Source organism: Astatotilapia calliptera, chromosome 15 (assembly GCF_900246225.1).
Source record: "Astatotilapia calliptera chromosome 15, fAstCal1.2, whole genome shotgun sequence".
Taxonomy (NCBI): Eukaryota; Metazoa; Chordata; class Actinopteri; order Cichliformes; family Cichlidae; genus Astatotilapia; species Astatotilapia calliptera.
In genome coordinates this window covers 4,923,041-4,938,649 of record NC_039316.1, presented here as the reverse complement: position 1 = coordinate 4,938,649, position 15,609 = coordinate 4,923,041, and the positions used below count along the sequence as shown (strand labels likewise).

The following is a 15,609-nucleotide window of genomic DNA, read 5'->3' as shown; positions in this document are numbered from 1 at the left end:
CAACAATAACGACACAAACCCAAACAAAAACATGTACACGCACGTTTCTTTTTCAATTACAGGGATGTTATTGTTTCCCCTGCAGTTTCGATATTGGGACAGCAGAGGGCACCGCAGAGCTACACAGCTCGTGTGACTAAAGGTTTTATAAGTTGTAATCACTTTCTAGACTCAATAAATTCACTTGTCCTCTATAGTGAACATATGATATATGAGACCAGGATGTAGACAAATTAAATATTCCACCTTGCATTCCAGTGCGGAATATGGGAAATAAGCTTGCTGTGAAACTCAAGCCAGATTTTATGACACAGATACACAACAAATGCAAGGAAAGAATTTGATGTCCCAGAAGTTTTGAAAGAATTGAAAAAAGAAGACTCACAGAGGCTTGTCTTTTTCACCCCTAACCTTAATAAAAGTGGAAGGGGGGGGAACCCCACATCAACCTCATCAACATCTCTGTTCAGAAGGTCCCATGAATCATTGCCTTTCTTTCCCACCAACTCCAGACGTGGCTGCTGTTGTGGACAGGTGTGATTTGAATGGCAAATTACCCTCATGCAAACACAACAATTAATGTGGTCAAAGAGAAGCTGCAGCTTGAGGTCGCTGTTGGCTTCCTGAGGATGGGCCACAGGAAAAACTATCCTTGTGCTGTCAGCTTACATACCAACCCATGCCATAGATAGGCAGATAGAGAAAGTGTCTTTTGACCTGTCTCCCTCCCCTCACCCCAATCAGTCACGATAGATAGATAGATAGATAGATAGATAGATAGATAGATAGATAGATAGGCTTACAAAGATTAATAGAAATCACACATGAACACATTGTTCTTTCACCAAAAAATTCATTTTTCAAAGGAACAACCCAAATAAATACAGAAGCCGGCAAAGCCAGAACAATAGGATGCCTACTTACAAATGACTGTAGGTGCACAAAGGGGAGCAAAAGCAATAGTTTAGATGGTCTTAAAGGAATAGTTGCTGGCCCTTTTGGCAGCTAGTTAGCTTAGCTTAGCAAAAGGAAAAAGAACAGCTCGTCTCATCCCTGTGCAAAAACGGCAACATCTAAAACTGACAAACACACAAGTTTTATCTTAATCTTGATTGTTTAACCAAGGAACATTTTCCCCTATTTCTAGTTTTTTTGCTAAGCTACACTAGCCAACTGCTGGTAGACATTTTCACATTTAGCACACAAACAGAGAGTGGTGTCCATCTCTTCCTCAACTACATAACAACATTTCCCCACATGCCCAACTATTTCTTTAAGAAGGCACTGCATTAGGATTGTAGTCTCTTTCCTCATCTACTTTCACTGCAAACTTTAACCGAAAACCATGGCATTTTAAATTCATGGTACATTACAGAAACTGTTTAAGTATTACTTTTCATCATGAATGTGTTACATTATAAGACATTTTTCTCTTTCGTCCTCATCTGGTATGACGGTATTCCCCCTCAGGAGGACATGGCTCACTTAGTCAGATACTATAAACCTTTTTCAAGTTCAAATATAGGTTGTCAACAATGTCAGCAGTCTGCCCTACAGTTTGAGTTTTACTCATAATGCAACACAAGCTTGAGGACAAAACCCAAAAACAGTCATAAATTTCAAAATGTCATGGTATCCATTGATTTAAAACAAAGATTTAAATAGAAACAGAACAAGCTACAACTTAAGAACAAACCTTTCAAAGGGATAATAAACATGCACTCGTGAGAGGCTAAAGCACAGAAGCCCACATTTAAGACTAAGAGCAAACAACGCTTAAAAAGAACAGATTTTCACTCGTCTGACTTGGATTTGTAATATTAAGGCACTATATAGCTTAAATAAGATTGTTCATGGCTGTTAAGTGTTCAACAGGAGTCAACTAAAATAATGTTACAATAAAAAAAAATGGAAAAAAGTTAAAACTACATCAAACAAAATAAATCTTACTGTACAGAGTGAGAAGGCTGATAAGTGTTTGGCCACTGAAGTCAAATGAACTAAAGTTATGTTACATATGAAACAATATCCTCCGTCGCATTACTTTCTGCTGTGAGATGAATTGTTTAGCTCCACCTGATTGCCTGTTATTGCCGGATTATTGTGGATAATCCAGCAATAACTGGCAAGGCTGCCACTGAAACTTATGCGAGCAGCCTACATGATCTAAATCCTCTCTAAGGCTTCGTGTGTAACGGGTAATTCTGAAGAGTGAAGCAGATAAAAGTACTACTATTCTTTCCACACATTTTAAAACTGTGATCTGATGAGTAAAAACACTCTTAACTATGTAATTCCTACTACTTGAAAGTGTAATGAAGGGAATATTTTCAAAGGAATGGCAATGTGATGAAGTTGTGGTCAAACGTGTAAAAAGAAAATCCTGTGAGAGTGACCTTAACTGTGTTAAGACGAAAAGCAATTTATCTTAAACTACAGCCAAATCAAGGCTTTAAAGGTGAAATGTGGACATTTTTAAAGCCACTACAGTTATTATGTGATTACAGCATCTTTCAAATAACTGGGGAAAAAAAATTAAAACCTTCACCAGGGGGCGTCAATGTCAGACATTTTTAAATTCCTCACATTCCTCACACAAAAGGATAACCCTCTTTATCATATATTTATATAAATTCTTGTAGCAATAACCACAATTTAAAGGAACAAAGCCAGAAAGATTTAGGGCATAAGAATTTTCTCTGTGCTCTTGTCCAGTCTGGAAGTACTGGAAGAGAAAGTAGCATGTAACTAATGCCGCCCTTTAAGGGGAATTCGTTCAGAGCACAGAGATATGGAAAATCACCTCTAAAAAAATTAAATTGATAGATAGATCCATAATTCTTTAAAAACTGAGAATTAATTTAGTTAAAAAATGTTTTAGGGGCCTTTGTAAATATAAAATTCAATCTTTTACATAGTAACGTTTAGCAGAAAACCTCAGGTGCAACAAAGAACGTTAATGATACCGTGTTTTCTGGTTTATGAGGAACTGAGACGTTGTTAATGTCATGAGTTCCACTTGTGCTTTTTCTGTCAAATGCACTATTAAGACCTCTTAAGAAGGCGAAGACAACAAAATAGAAGACTAAACTTTTGACGTTCTGAAGGTTATGTATGGATTCGGCCATGTTTTGGTTTTTTAATAATTGTGTTTCCAACATGAGAACAAGTGTCTGTGAAAGAGTTCTTGAGGAGGTCCCCAGAAGTGTTCCCCCGAGGACTGACGAATGAGTTGAAGTGGTTGTGTGTCCCGTCTTGATTAAAGGAAATCTCCTAAGCTTTATAAGTTCACCATGGATGAAATGATATCCAGCAAACTATCGAGTCCAAAAAGGTAGCCGTCTTCTCTGTTCCCCTCCACCCAGGAAGCTCGGTGGGTCAGTTCCTTCCCCTCGGGGAGAGGTGTGGTTTTCCCAAAGTCAATCATCCAGACTTTGGCCCGTCCGTTACGGTCATGAACGAACAACAAGGAACTGCCGATGACCTGGCAAACACACAGAGAGGCACAGAGATGAATGAGATGAGAATACAGGAAATAAATAAATGTAAACAAGTTTCTTCTTTTATTAACACCCTACGTGTTTGTTTACGTCTTTTAGAAATCTCACTTCCTGTTTTGTGACATCAGTGTCCTTCATGTCAGCTAGTATTTATATTTGAATTTGGGTGTGTGTGTGTGTGAGAGAGTGAGCAGTCATGTTTCCTTAATAATTCAATTCAAGCTAAGATTGAACGTAAAATCAAATACAGGACTGGAGTATAGCCAATCTGAAAGTATGAGCTACGTGACATGTGAACATGTCTGAACTTGGACATTTACACAAATTGAGTGTGACAAACCCAACCTGTTTACAGCTTTATTATGTTAGTTAGTACATGTTAGTACATTTTGTTCAGAATTTCTTGCTTTTTGATCATAAAATTCCTTACAGAATAAACAAATACACGGTGCAGGCAATAGAAAACACCATAAATAAATGTATATGCACTCAGAACTCACATATTTGTATATGAAAAAATGTATACAAATAAACTAACTAGTGTGCCCTTACCTCATGAGTTTTGAAGAATGGGGAGATCTCCAGAGTGGCTCTTATTTCCTGCAGCCGGGACAGATAGATATTCTGAAAAACAGAACAACAAAAAAAAAACAAGCTTTAATGGCACGTTCCAACAAACCGTTAGTATTTTTTATCTGGCAGATCTGAGCTGTGTTTGTATGTGTTCAGTTTATTTCAATGATGTAAACAATATACAGAAGTACATTTAGGAAAGAAACGAAAAAAAGTGCAATACAAAATACACTTCGATATCGCTTCAGCTATTCTGATTCAGTTATATATCGAAACAAAGTGGGAAGAAGTGCAGAATATGGAGCGATGTACAGTCTAATACCTGCTTTTAATTGTTTAGTAAGCTGTTGTGGGTATTGTGCACACATTTCTATGTAACCTCTAGTCTTGAATTAAAAAATGCTCGGGCTGGTTATGTGTTTTACTGCTTGGTTTAAGGTTAGGTTTACATTGTGGTTATGGTTTTGGTAAGATTCCAGGAAATGAATGTAAGTCAATGTTATGCCCTCTGCAGTGATGCGTGAGTGTGTGAGTATTACCCATGTGGTAATTAAACAGTATTCAAGGCCACTGACGCACATTCAGTAAACCAGACAAACACACTCACCAGTATATCCTTGTTTCCTTTTACAAAGTCGTGAAAGGCCGCCGTAACTTGTTCTCTCGTCTTTGTCTTCTTAAAATCTCTGTTCACCGTCCCGTCCTCCTTCTGCAGAGGAGAGGGTTAGCATGAAAACTGGCTTAATGAGAAAGTTTGACATTAGTTTTATTAGCATCAATAGCATATGACAAAAAACCTTTGGGGAAAATACAAGATAAACTGTTTAAGATGACTTTTCTATCCAATACTGAACTAGACGTACTGAAGGGAAGAAAGGCGCACAGGAGATGAAAGAAAGGGATGAAAGGGGGGGACGGAAGAAAGGATGGACAAGAAAAGCAGAGCAAACAATTTGCGGAGGAAAGGAAGCAGTGGGATATTTATAGAGGCTTAACCTTAAAGTAGCAAAAGGTCTTTGAGTCTTTGGAGAAAAACCCTCTTAGCGTAATTTCTGGAGTTGTTTGACAAACAATACAGCAACAAATAATGTTTCAGTTAATTCTAAATCCACACACTCTCATGAACATGTGACAAATGACCTGTAACAGTCATCCAGTTACTGTTACAGGTAACAAAAAGTAACAAAAATATATAAAATCAAAGTGTAAATTCAATGTATACCAATTAAGTAAAATGAATTTGAACAGATTACATTAAACATAAAATTTTACACTGTACCGATGGAAAATTAAATGTAATCCAGTTACTTAAAGTCAGCATTTTGTGTGTGAATATTTCTGAGGGTAAGCTTCACTTTCAGTATGTACTTTTATGTCACTGCATATGAAACCTGATGGGTAAACCAACTACTTAGATAATTTGTGCTCTTTCCATTTAAGTTGCTTTTTAACTGCCATTTGCGGGTTTTTGAAAGTTTTGAAAGTCATAGGCTAAAACACAAGCTTCTATTTAAAAATAGTCTTTTCTGGGGGCAGCAGCATTGGGGGGAGTGGAAGGTGGCGATGTGGTTTGTTGCAAGCTAAAAAAAAAAAAGACATCTAAAAAACTGCCACGCGCTAATTTTCTGTTGGTCGACCGATTAAATAATTGTGTCAGCTATTACACCCTTTACCTTTATGTAGTCACATACAAGCTGCAGTTCTGACTGCCAGTTTAAGAATTCTGCACATGAACTGAGAGCCGCAAAGGAGAAATGCACACGTCAAACATTTTTGTTCAGTTTTTGTAGTAGTAAAGTCTGTAGAAGAAGATCAACCAGTTTGTTAAGTTAGGAATAAATTAGCTTTTTCTTATTTTGCTTGCTGCCAGGCAACAAGATACTATTTAGAGACAAAACTTCTTTTCCCTTTACTGTTCAAGTCTGGGTACAGAAAACACACACACACGCGCACAGACACACACACACACACACACACACACACACACACACACACACACACACACACACACACACACACACACACACACACACACACACACACGTACATTATACCTAATTATCCCATTTTCACATATTTAATAGAGACAAGTTGACACAGACACATTCCCATTTGCAAAGAGAGGCAGTGAAGCGCAGTCAGATGCAGTACTTCTAGCGCACACACACACACACACACACACACACACACACACACACACACACACACACACACACACACACACATTTCTGTTTCTGGGGGATAACCCTTAGAGTCATGGCAACAGACCACCGGGAGGCTGTGAATGTCCTTATATAGCCACATCCCTCAATGAGACAAAGATTTGTGTGAGTGTGTGTGTGTGTGCGCGTGTGTGTGTGTGTTTGAGCTCATACAATGTCACTTCCAGATGCTGAGGCCTATAAAGCTGTCACAGACAGGCCGTATGTGCAACAAAGGCATTCATGCACAAACATATACTTGAGAGGAAGTTTCTGGTCAAACAGGAAGTTAGATCATGACCCTGGGAGATAGACGCACACAAGATCCTAAAATAGAAACACACAGAGAACTGGAAGAAAAGAGGGAAGGAAGCCCCCCCCCCCCCAGTCTCACCCGCACACCCACGCACACCCACACACAGTCTTACCTTGACCCCCTCTATCCTAAATCCCAGGGTTGCTGTTGAGCTAATAGTCTCTCTCCACTGCATGTATCTGGGTTTGGTCACTGCCTTCTTGTCATTTTCCTCAATTGTAGGTGCAGCAGGATCAACTTCAATCATTTTCTGATACATGTCAGGTCTTGGAGAGGGTTTCTTGCGAGCCTTGGTCAGCTCTTCCTCAAGGTAGGTCCTGAAGCACAAAAAAAAAAAACACCGCACAGGTGATGAGTGGTGAAAGGAAGAGGAGGAGATAGGTAGGCAAGAGATGAGAGGTAGGCGGCAAAAAAGAGAGGAGGAGGATGATCTGTTTCCAAATAACATGACACAGCTGTTTGGAAGGAGTTTTCCTCACAGATATTTGCAGCAAAATTTACAGCTGATATCTTATTTTTCATCAGCCTTATCTGTCATTTTACTTTCCAAGGGTTATAAACACTTGACATGTGCAAGAATCATTGACATGTTAGCCCTTTTTGTGAAGAAACAGGAGCTCTTTAATTGAAATGATCTCATTTATATAAAAACAACCATGGTTAGCCAAATCTATCGAAAAATAAAAAAGGAAGAGAAATGGTAAAATTAAACCAACTGATCAGACTTTGTGTACAAAAAGGGAGCATTACAGATATTTCTGATGGTGTTACAACCTAATACAGTTGTTATTTTGTAAGTATAAAGGTTATAATAACTGCTACAACATTAACCATTTATAATCTCTAAACTGATACAGTTTAGATATATATGGATGGATATTAGGGCTGCTCAATTAATCGAATTTTAATCACGATTACGATCTGGGCTTTCAACGATCATTAAAAATGACTGAGCCGATTATTAGCCCCTCCCTCATTTATCCGCGACACCTTAAAGGCCGGTCCGTGAAAATATTGTTGGGCATAAACTGGTCCGTGGCGCAAAAAAGTTTGGAGACCGCTGATTAAGAGGACCCGAGGGAAGCTCGGAAAGCTAAGCAGAAGTTATTTGGAGAGTGACTGCCGTTGGTTGAAAAGAGAGTTTAAAAAAAAAAACTTCAGTGGTGTTGCACACTATTTTATATTATTTTTTAAAGTCATTGTTAACCCTTTAAAGCCGGTCAGAGCAGCACGCTCCGTTTTGCGTAACTATTTTTAAATCCCTGTAGAACCTGAACTGTGTAAGCTAGCGCAATAATTTGTTTTGCATATGAAACCAGAGGAGTTGTACTTACATCTTATGCCATCAGCTTGTCCTCGGTCACGGTTTCGTTCCACATATAGCTTTGCAAAAATTGCATAAAAAGCGCTTGCAGGAACAAAAACATAATATTCCAGAAACATGCTTTGCCGTTCCTATCAGCTGTTCGTAACACTTCCCACAGTGAAATGATGCACATGCTGTTTTCTTTGCAAATTTGCATCATAGGATTGTTTTTTGTTTTTCCTGCAGTATATAAAAATTGGTGTATCTCCAAAATAAAACTATGAAGACACTCAAAATAAATTTCCTGTTGTTGGAAACTATTTTTTGCAACTTTATTGTATTTAAAGTTTTGAGGGATAAACCTCTTAAATTTCTCCAAGTAGAAATATATGTAAACAAAACAAAAGCGATTTTCTATTTTTTTTGTAGTTTATTGCACTTTTTTGCAATTTATGTAATTACTATGGACTTAATGCATACATATTATTAAAATATGGGCTATAACAGTTGTATTGATGTATAGCAACTTGAAATGCTCCCACAAATGGCACTACAGCATGTAAAAAAAATAATATAAGCTCTGGTGGACTTGGTTCTATAGTAGGTCTTAAAGGGTTAAATAAATATCGTCAAATAATCGTGATCTCAATTTCAGTGAAAATAATCGTGATTATCATTTTTGCCATAATCGAGCAGCCCTAATGGATATATATGTAAGGTTCAAATAACCCTCACAAACAGGCCACAGCGTTAAAGCCATCACAGTTACTTATGTACGTGAAATATAATTAATCGCTTTATCCTCTCAGTCGCCGTGTTGTGTAAGGATGACTGTGTCACCATGCATTAATGTGTTCTCTCACCTTACTCCCATCTTACAGTCCATCACACATGGGTAGTCAAACTCAGCCAGCAGATCCTCCATCTGGTTGTATTTCTGGCCGTCTTTCTCTACGTCTCCATGGTAACCAGGGACGTAGGGGCGAAGCACGTCCTTCATCAGGAGGGACAAGCAGCGCTGCTCACATTCACAGTGTTTCTAAAAGATACCATTAAGGAATCAGCGTTTTATGCTCTGCGCTGCAGATCATTCAGTATGAAGATTTTTAAAGTCAGAGTGGATTTTAAACAGATTTTTGCGCAGTGACACAGAGCTGCTTAAGGGGCCGCTAAACGGTTGCTTACTTTTAATATCCGTCCATTTGCTCCCGCCTTGAAACTCCCTGTGAAAAGACAGAAATTCATTGTAAATGTGCAGAAAGAGTCCTGAGTAACTTGCTGTAGGTCATCGGGAGCAAGTGAGAGTAGAAGCTGTGACTCGTTTTACAAGTGAATGGACAAGACAGCAGTTCAAAAAAGATGTTTACAGATGTTTCCAGTAGAGACAGAGTGCAATTAAGTCCCACTCACACTGGAGGAGAAAACAATTATTGGCTTTGTGAAGTTGCCTCTTCTGTCAAATAGCAAAGAAAAAAGAAAAAAAAGGAACAATCCCTAAAAGCTGCAGTGTACAGGGATGCAAGAGCAATAGGAAACCCAGACAACCCAGACCAAATTTTTATAAATTACCAAATCAAAATCTTTAACCTTTAATGAGAAAAAAAACTGAGATGGGAAAGCCTGAGAATGACAATGCTGCTTCCTACTGTTGTGATAATGATTTTGCCAAATGTCAGTTTTAGGCTGGCATATTTTTACAACTTAATCAGCACAAATATAACCAGCTACATGTATTTTGTTACCATTTTAGCCTTCAGATGTTTACTGCGTGCCCACGTTTCCCCTCCACTAGCCTAGTTTTAGGAATGACACGTTGTGCACGATCTCTATTCCCAAGTATTCCCACAGACTCGTCCCCTGAGGGCCCTGACCACAAAGAGCCGGCTCCAACAAAGACAGATCTGCCTGTCTACATATTTTCTAAGAAAAACTGCGTCTGAGCCCACCACCGAGACAAAAAAAACCCTGGCCAGCTGACCACCAGCAAGTACGTATGACAGCGTGTGAAAGAGAATCCCCAAAATTAAAACTATATGAAGCCAAATTTTATAAAAAAAAATCAAATAGTATGCCTGATGAAAGTTGTATTCTAGAAGTGCTGATTTCATACGCTTAAATGGACAAGCCCCCAATGAGTTTGCTGTTTTAGTTCTGTATTTATTCAGAGAAACCTGTGTGTGTGTGTGTTCCTGTCTAGCTATCTTTGTGAGGACCGAAATCTGCATTCTACTATACTTGTAAGAACCAACAGTCACAAGTTTGAAGGCCTTTTTGAGGCTCAAAATGTGGTTTTAGTGTCAGGGTTACAATTAGGTTATGGTTAGGCATTTATTTTAAATGGTTAGGGTTTGGGTAAGGGGCTAGGGAAACCATTATGTCAACGAAGGTCCTCACTAAGATAGCTGAACAGGCTTCAGTGTGTGTGTGTGTGTGTGTGTGTGTCCTACCTGCATGCCCTGCCAGTTGGATCCATGGATATTTCTTCTTGAAGGACATGACAAACGGCGACCAGTGGACCATGTTTTTAATCTTCTTCCAAGACTTGTGCTGCAAACACAAACATGTACATTGTTGATTATTACTTACTTGGATGTGTTGCTTTCACATTCAGGAGGAATTCAGCCATAAGCTCTGCCACAAATGACTCGTGTACCATAAAGCTGCCTGCCTAAGTTCTTTATTTTAGTTAAGCTATTCATGATCACTAGCTCAAGGCTCTCCGACCTCAACCCGTTTAAACCAAACTCCACTGTTTGTAAAATGAGTGAGTGCAATATTAATATTTGCTCTTCTGCTTATGCAACTTTTGTAAAACATCAACTTCAGTCTACTTCAGTCTCAGAGGGACTGTACTGCAAGTTCTCCTCTAAACCTTTCGGGTGATCCAGTGTTTAATGACCGTGAGAAAAACAAGACTTTAAATCACATATGTGCACACATACCACACGCACGCACACACACACACACAGGCGGGTATCCCTGACCCTGGGGGAGCTGCATGGTTCTCCCACACTCGCTGTCATTCTTTTTTATTGCAGTGTTTTAGAACATTTTATCTAAACTCTGGAGGATTGGGCTGGGGTTTCCCCTAGTAACAAACACACACACACACACACACACACACACACACACACACACACACACACACACACACACACACACACACACACACACACACACACACAGTGTTTCTCCAAAGGCTCTCCCTGTCCTTGGCAAGGACACATTGAACTGCGGGACTCCTGCCGCACATAGAAACACACACGGACACTCATTCACAAAATGAGGCCTTCGGTCTCTGACACACACACACACACACACACACACACACACACACACACACACACACACACACACACACACACACAGCTTTCTCAACATAAATATGTTTTCTCTGATCTGATTCATATCCATCGTTCCCTTTCTCTAGCTCTTAATCTTTGTGATAAAAAATGTCTTCCTTTCAACAGCAATATCCATATTTCAGCAGAAGAAGTAGCCATGTAGAAACATGTCAAAGAGTGGTGTTTAGGCCAAACAAGGGAAACTACAAGAAATACTTTACGAGTAAATGAACCACAGGTTATTGTCACTTTAAATGGCACTCTTAACCAAACCTCTCAAATCCATTTGAGCATGGATTTGACTAAAATACTCTTCATTTCTTGTCCTCTTATACTCAAGTAGATGTGCTAAACTTGCAGCCTGTTGCACCTCACTGAAATGACAAACTCTGGCTGAGTACAATCTTTTATGCTTGCAGCATTACATCAGATGGAAAAATTCCACGTCTTGTTCTGTGGGTTTGAACAACGCTTGGCTGTACCACACCGAGAGAGTAACAGAGAGACGCGGCAAAAAAAAAAAATCCAAAGGTTTTTATGGCATCTCTTCAAACGCAGTACAAACAGCCTATTCTCAAATAAATAACCTTCTATGATAAGATGCTTAGTTTTAAGAAATAACACAAAAAAACTGAAAACGTTCCACTGGTAAAGATGTGTCCTCTCTCACACAAGAGAGTTCAAACTGGTCTTGTGAAGGGGGGAAATAATCTTGTGTCAACAAATTACTGGAGAGGAGAAGAAGAGAAAGGCGAGAGAAGTAAGGAGAAGGATAAGATAAGAGAGAAGAAGACCATAGAAGGAGATATATAACCCCATGTCACATAATCTCGACCTGATGAAAATTCATCAGCTGATAGCATGACTATCTATGGTTAGATGCACGGACACACACAACTTCAGGCGCACACACTTTCTCCCTCCCTCCTGGCCTTACTGTCCGAGGCAGCGACGAGTCACATGAGGGGTTTTTGCTCTGCACCAGTGGAGGATCAAGAAAAAGAAATAACCTCACTCCCACTAAAAGTACAACTCTCACACATTCACATGTGTGTAGGTCAGCCGAAATGACTCTGAAGAGAGCAGCAAGGCTTGAGTCATCATCAGCACGATGAGACTTTTTGCAGCAGAAAGTTTAGTAGCGAGGTTTAGCCATTTCAGTGTGTTGTGCAATTTAAAGAAAAATTGAAAAGCCTCAGTATGATTCAAAGCAGACTAAAGGTGACATCGAACAGAACTCTGCATGTGTCAGGATATGTAAGTAAGACTAGACTGTCAACTTCAGAAAAATGGGTAAAAAAAACATTAATAATCAGGAACACACTTGGTGGCCTGCACTTTGTAGACCACCAGCAAACGCCAAACAGAATGATAGTCCCCATCTCCTTTTTTCCCCACGCCACTTTTAGCCAGTTAGCGAGTGAGCTGCGGTGTCGGGCTCCAGCTCATAAGTAGCAAAGATCTGCATTTTTCTCCGTGACATCTTTCTACCACGTTGCCCACTGACAGCTTTGTGTTTGCGAGCTGTAGAGGGCAAGAGAGAGAGAGCAAGAAGGAGAAAGTCTGGAGCAACTCAAGTGTGAGTAATAACAGACATGGTTACCGTGTGCAGATTTACGAGCTACAGACATTTAAATTTCATCAGAAGAGGAGAGGGAGGTCTGTAAGACTAAAAACAAACTTCAGCCTGCAGCTATCACAGCGATAGTGCAGGTATATTATTGCACAATAAAGTTTAAAAGTGGAGTAGAGCTGTCAAGCATCACAAAACATGAACTAAGTCCAGCTATGAGAGCATTCTGCAGAAAGCCTTTACTCAAAAAGAGGCTGTATAGGTGAGAGTACCTGCTGCCGTTTGTGGCGGCGGTGGATGATGGCAATAATACAGATGGCTCCAACTGATAAAATAACACTCCATAACGAATACAGCCATGTAGACCACATCATGACCAATCATGTGCCACTCAGCTGGAAAAACCCTCGAGAACGATTATCCGTCCGGCTCTCCCGCAACACGCCCAAACTTGAGCTATCTGTGCCGAAAAACCGAGCACCTCAGGCTTGCATACTCCTCGTTCTACTCGTGCCCCCACAAGATGTACACATATATGTCTATGTGTGTGTGTGTGGGGATAAACACTTGTAGATCATTTGTTTGGCAAAACAGAGGACAAACATAATCTGGACATGCAAATACCCACAAAGGTTGCAAAGGCACGGACAGAGTGTGCGTGATTGGAAGAGAGTCCGAGGGCAAAATCCTGGAAATGCAGAGAGGTTTCGTGGAAATTCAAAATAAACCTGCGCGTTGGTGTTTATCTGCTTTTAGTTGTTACATGTGTCTGAACGCGTCATTGCGTAAACCTCTACGCTTGTCTTGAGGATGACACAAAGAAAGATTGTGACAGAAGCTGCAACAAGGGCTAAAATAAACTAAAGGAAACATCCTAAACAGCAGCTCCCACACACTCTGCGCCGAGCCGCTGAAGCTACTGCAATGCACCTTCATCCTGTAACTCAGCACTATTGGGTGCAGCAGAGTGTCACATTTGAATTTTACATGGCTAGTAAAAAGAAAACATGTAAATAAATCTGGACATTCTCTGTCTGTGATTATCTTCTGAAACAATAACTTACCAGCTGACAGATGAATATCACTTTTTATAAGCTATTTAGAAAGAGTTACTTTACAAAACTATTATATTTTTAATTAATAAGTTAACTGTTTCCTGAAATAGTGAAACTGTCTCACTGACAGTAAAATAATAAAAAAAATTACAACCAATTAGAACATAACAGATACAGATTAACCTCCAAAATGTTTGGCTTTTTCTTCATCATTTTTTCAGGGCAGATCATTTACACCAGGGGTGTCAAACATAAGGCACAGGAGCCAGAATGGTATAGACTGTCAACTGTATTTTCATGAATTTTTTCCAGCTTTCCTGCTAATAAAGACCTCCAAGGCCATTTATATCACACCAAAGTAATACATTAACAATTAAATGGCAAAAAAGTCCCTGTTATCCACTATCTACTACAGAAATGTCTGCTTTTTAAAATGTGTCCACTGTAAAACAAATAAATAAACAAAAACAGAACGATTTTTGTGAATGAACTAGAACTTTCTGCTTTATAATTACAGGACAGTTTGAGCAACGAGCTACCTGAACCCTTTCTGTAAGTTTACACTTTTATCCCAAAGAATCAATTATCATGTTGTAAAACCATGCAGTTTAATTTATTAATGAGTAAGTTAAAGTACATTAAATGTAATTAAATGTGCAGTTAAACTTCTGATAGGAAGGGAAGTTTCAGTAGTCCGGCCCACTTAAGACGAAAGTGAGCCTGTAAATGAGTGTAAAGTGAGTTTGACATCCCTGACTTACACAGTTGATTAATTTGTATCTTCCTAATTGCCACAGCACTTATTTACACTGTCGTCCCTTTATAGCAAACCCAGCATGGTCTGCAAACTGTCCTACCTACTTTACAGCTTCATTGTTTAAACACTATGACGACCACTTTTGACAGACTTTGAAACTCCTCTGATGACTGTATGTGATCTATTAATACATGAAGCATTCATCTGGTAGTGTCGGTGTCTCTGGTTTTTTGTTCTGTTTCGTATGTGTGTGGTTTTCCGCACATTGTTTCATGCTTATATGCAAATTGCCAGTCACCAGATATGTACTGGAAGAAATGCATAAATCCTCTAGGAAAGGCACGTATTTTTAACTAACTGCAACCCGCATTTGACATAATATATTTAGTAAGGTTTAATTATCACTATTGTTTAAGTATGCACTGGCGCTTATATAGCTCTTTTCTACTAAAACAATCAAAGCACTTATACATGTCTCATTCACAGTCATGCTTTTATCTACGTCTAAGTGCTTTCTATCTAACATTCACACGTCGATGAATGCAAAGTGGAGAAACTCGGCCCAACGACACTTTAGCATTCAGATTGGAACAGCCAAACATCAAACCACCAACCTCCATCCTGAGCTGTCTTGAAAGTTCTGGCACCATGACTGCAGTCAGTAAATGTGTTGATGACCATCCCCGTGCAACATGTTACTACATGTTGCTCCCCTTTGCTCTCCCTTCCTACATTTCTGGTCAGAATTCGCTGTCTAAAGATAAGCATTCACAGGGGTGTGTTTTCGTGGGGAGGATCACACATTACTAAGAAACTGGATGCATGTTGGGCAAGATGATTATCAAGTACTCTCTGTCTTCTTCAACCTGATTGGATGAATGCCTTGCATGCACTCCTATTTTATGAAAATACTTCAGCAAAATAAGTTTTAAACAGCTGCTGAATATCTCTTTACTTTAAATGAACATCAGCCAGTTCAAATGC

The 15,609-nt window shown here is 39.3% G+C and overlaps 1 protein-coding gene across 1 annotated transcript in view; it reads right to left on the bottom strand.

Annotated features, from left to right (window-relative positions):
* Positions 1–836: 836 nt before the first annotated feature.
* The window catches only part of itpkb (inositol-trisphosphate 3-kinase B), a 29,966-nt gene continuing 15,193 nt past the window's right edge, over positions 837–15,609 (bottom strand). Inside the window, exons 6-12 of the mRNA XM_026194834.1 lie at positions 10,344–10,443; positions 9,082–9,119; positions 8,760–8,935; positions 6,703–6,907; positions 4,681–4,782; positions 4,053–4,124; positions 837–3,484 (exon numbers count right to left, since the gene is read on the bottom strand). Of these exons, the coding sequence (XP_026050619.1) occupies positions 3,281–3,484; positions 4,053–4,124; positions 4,681–4,782; positions 6,703–6,907; positions 8,760–8,935; positions 9,082–9,119; positions 10,344–10,443 (897 nt within the window). The 3' untranslated portion in view covers positions 837–3,280. The remainder of the gene's footprint in view (positions 3,485–4,052; positions 4,125–4,680; positions 4,783–6,702; positions 6,908–8,759; positions 8,936–9,081; positions 9,120–10,343; positions 10,444–15,609) is intronic.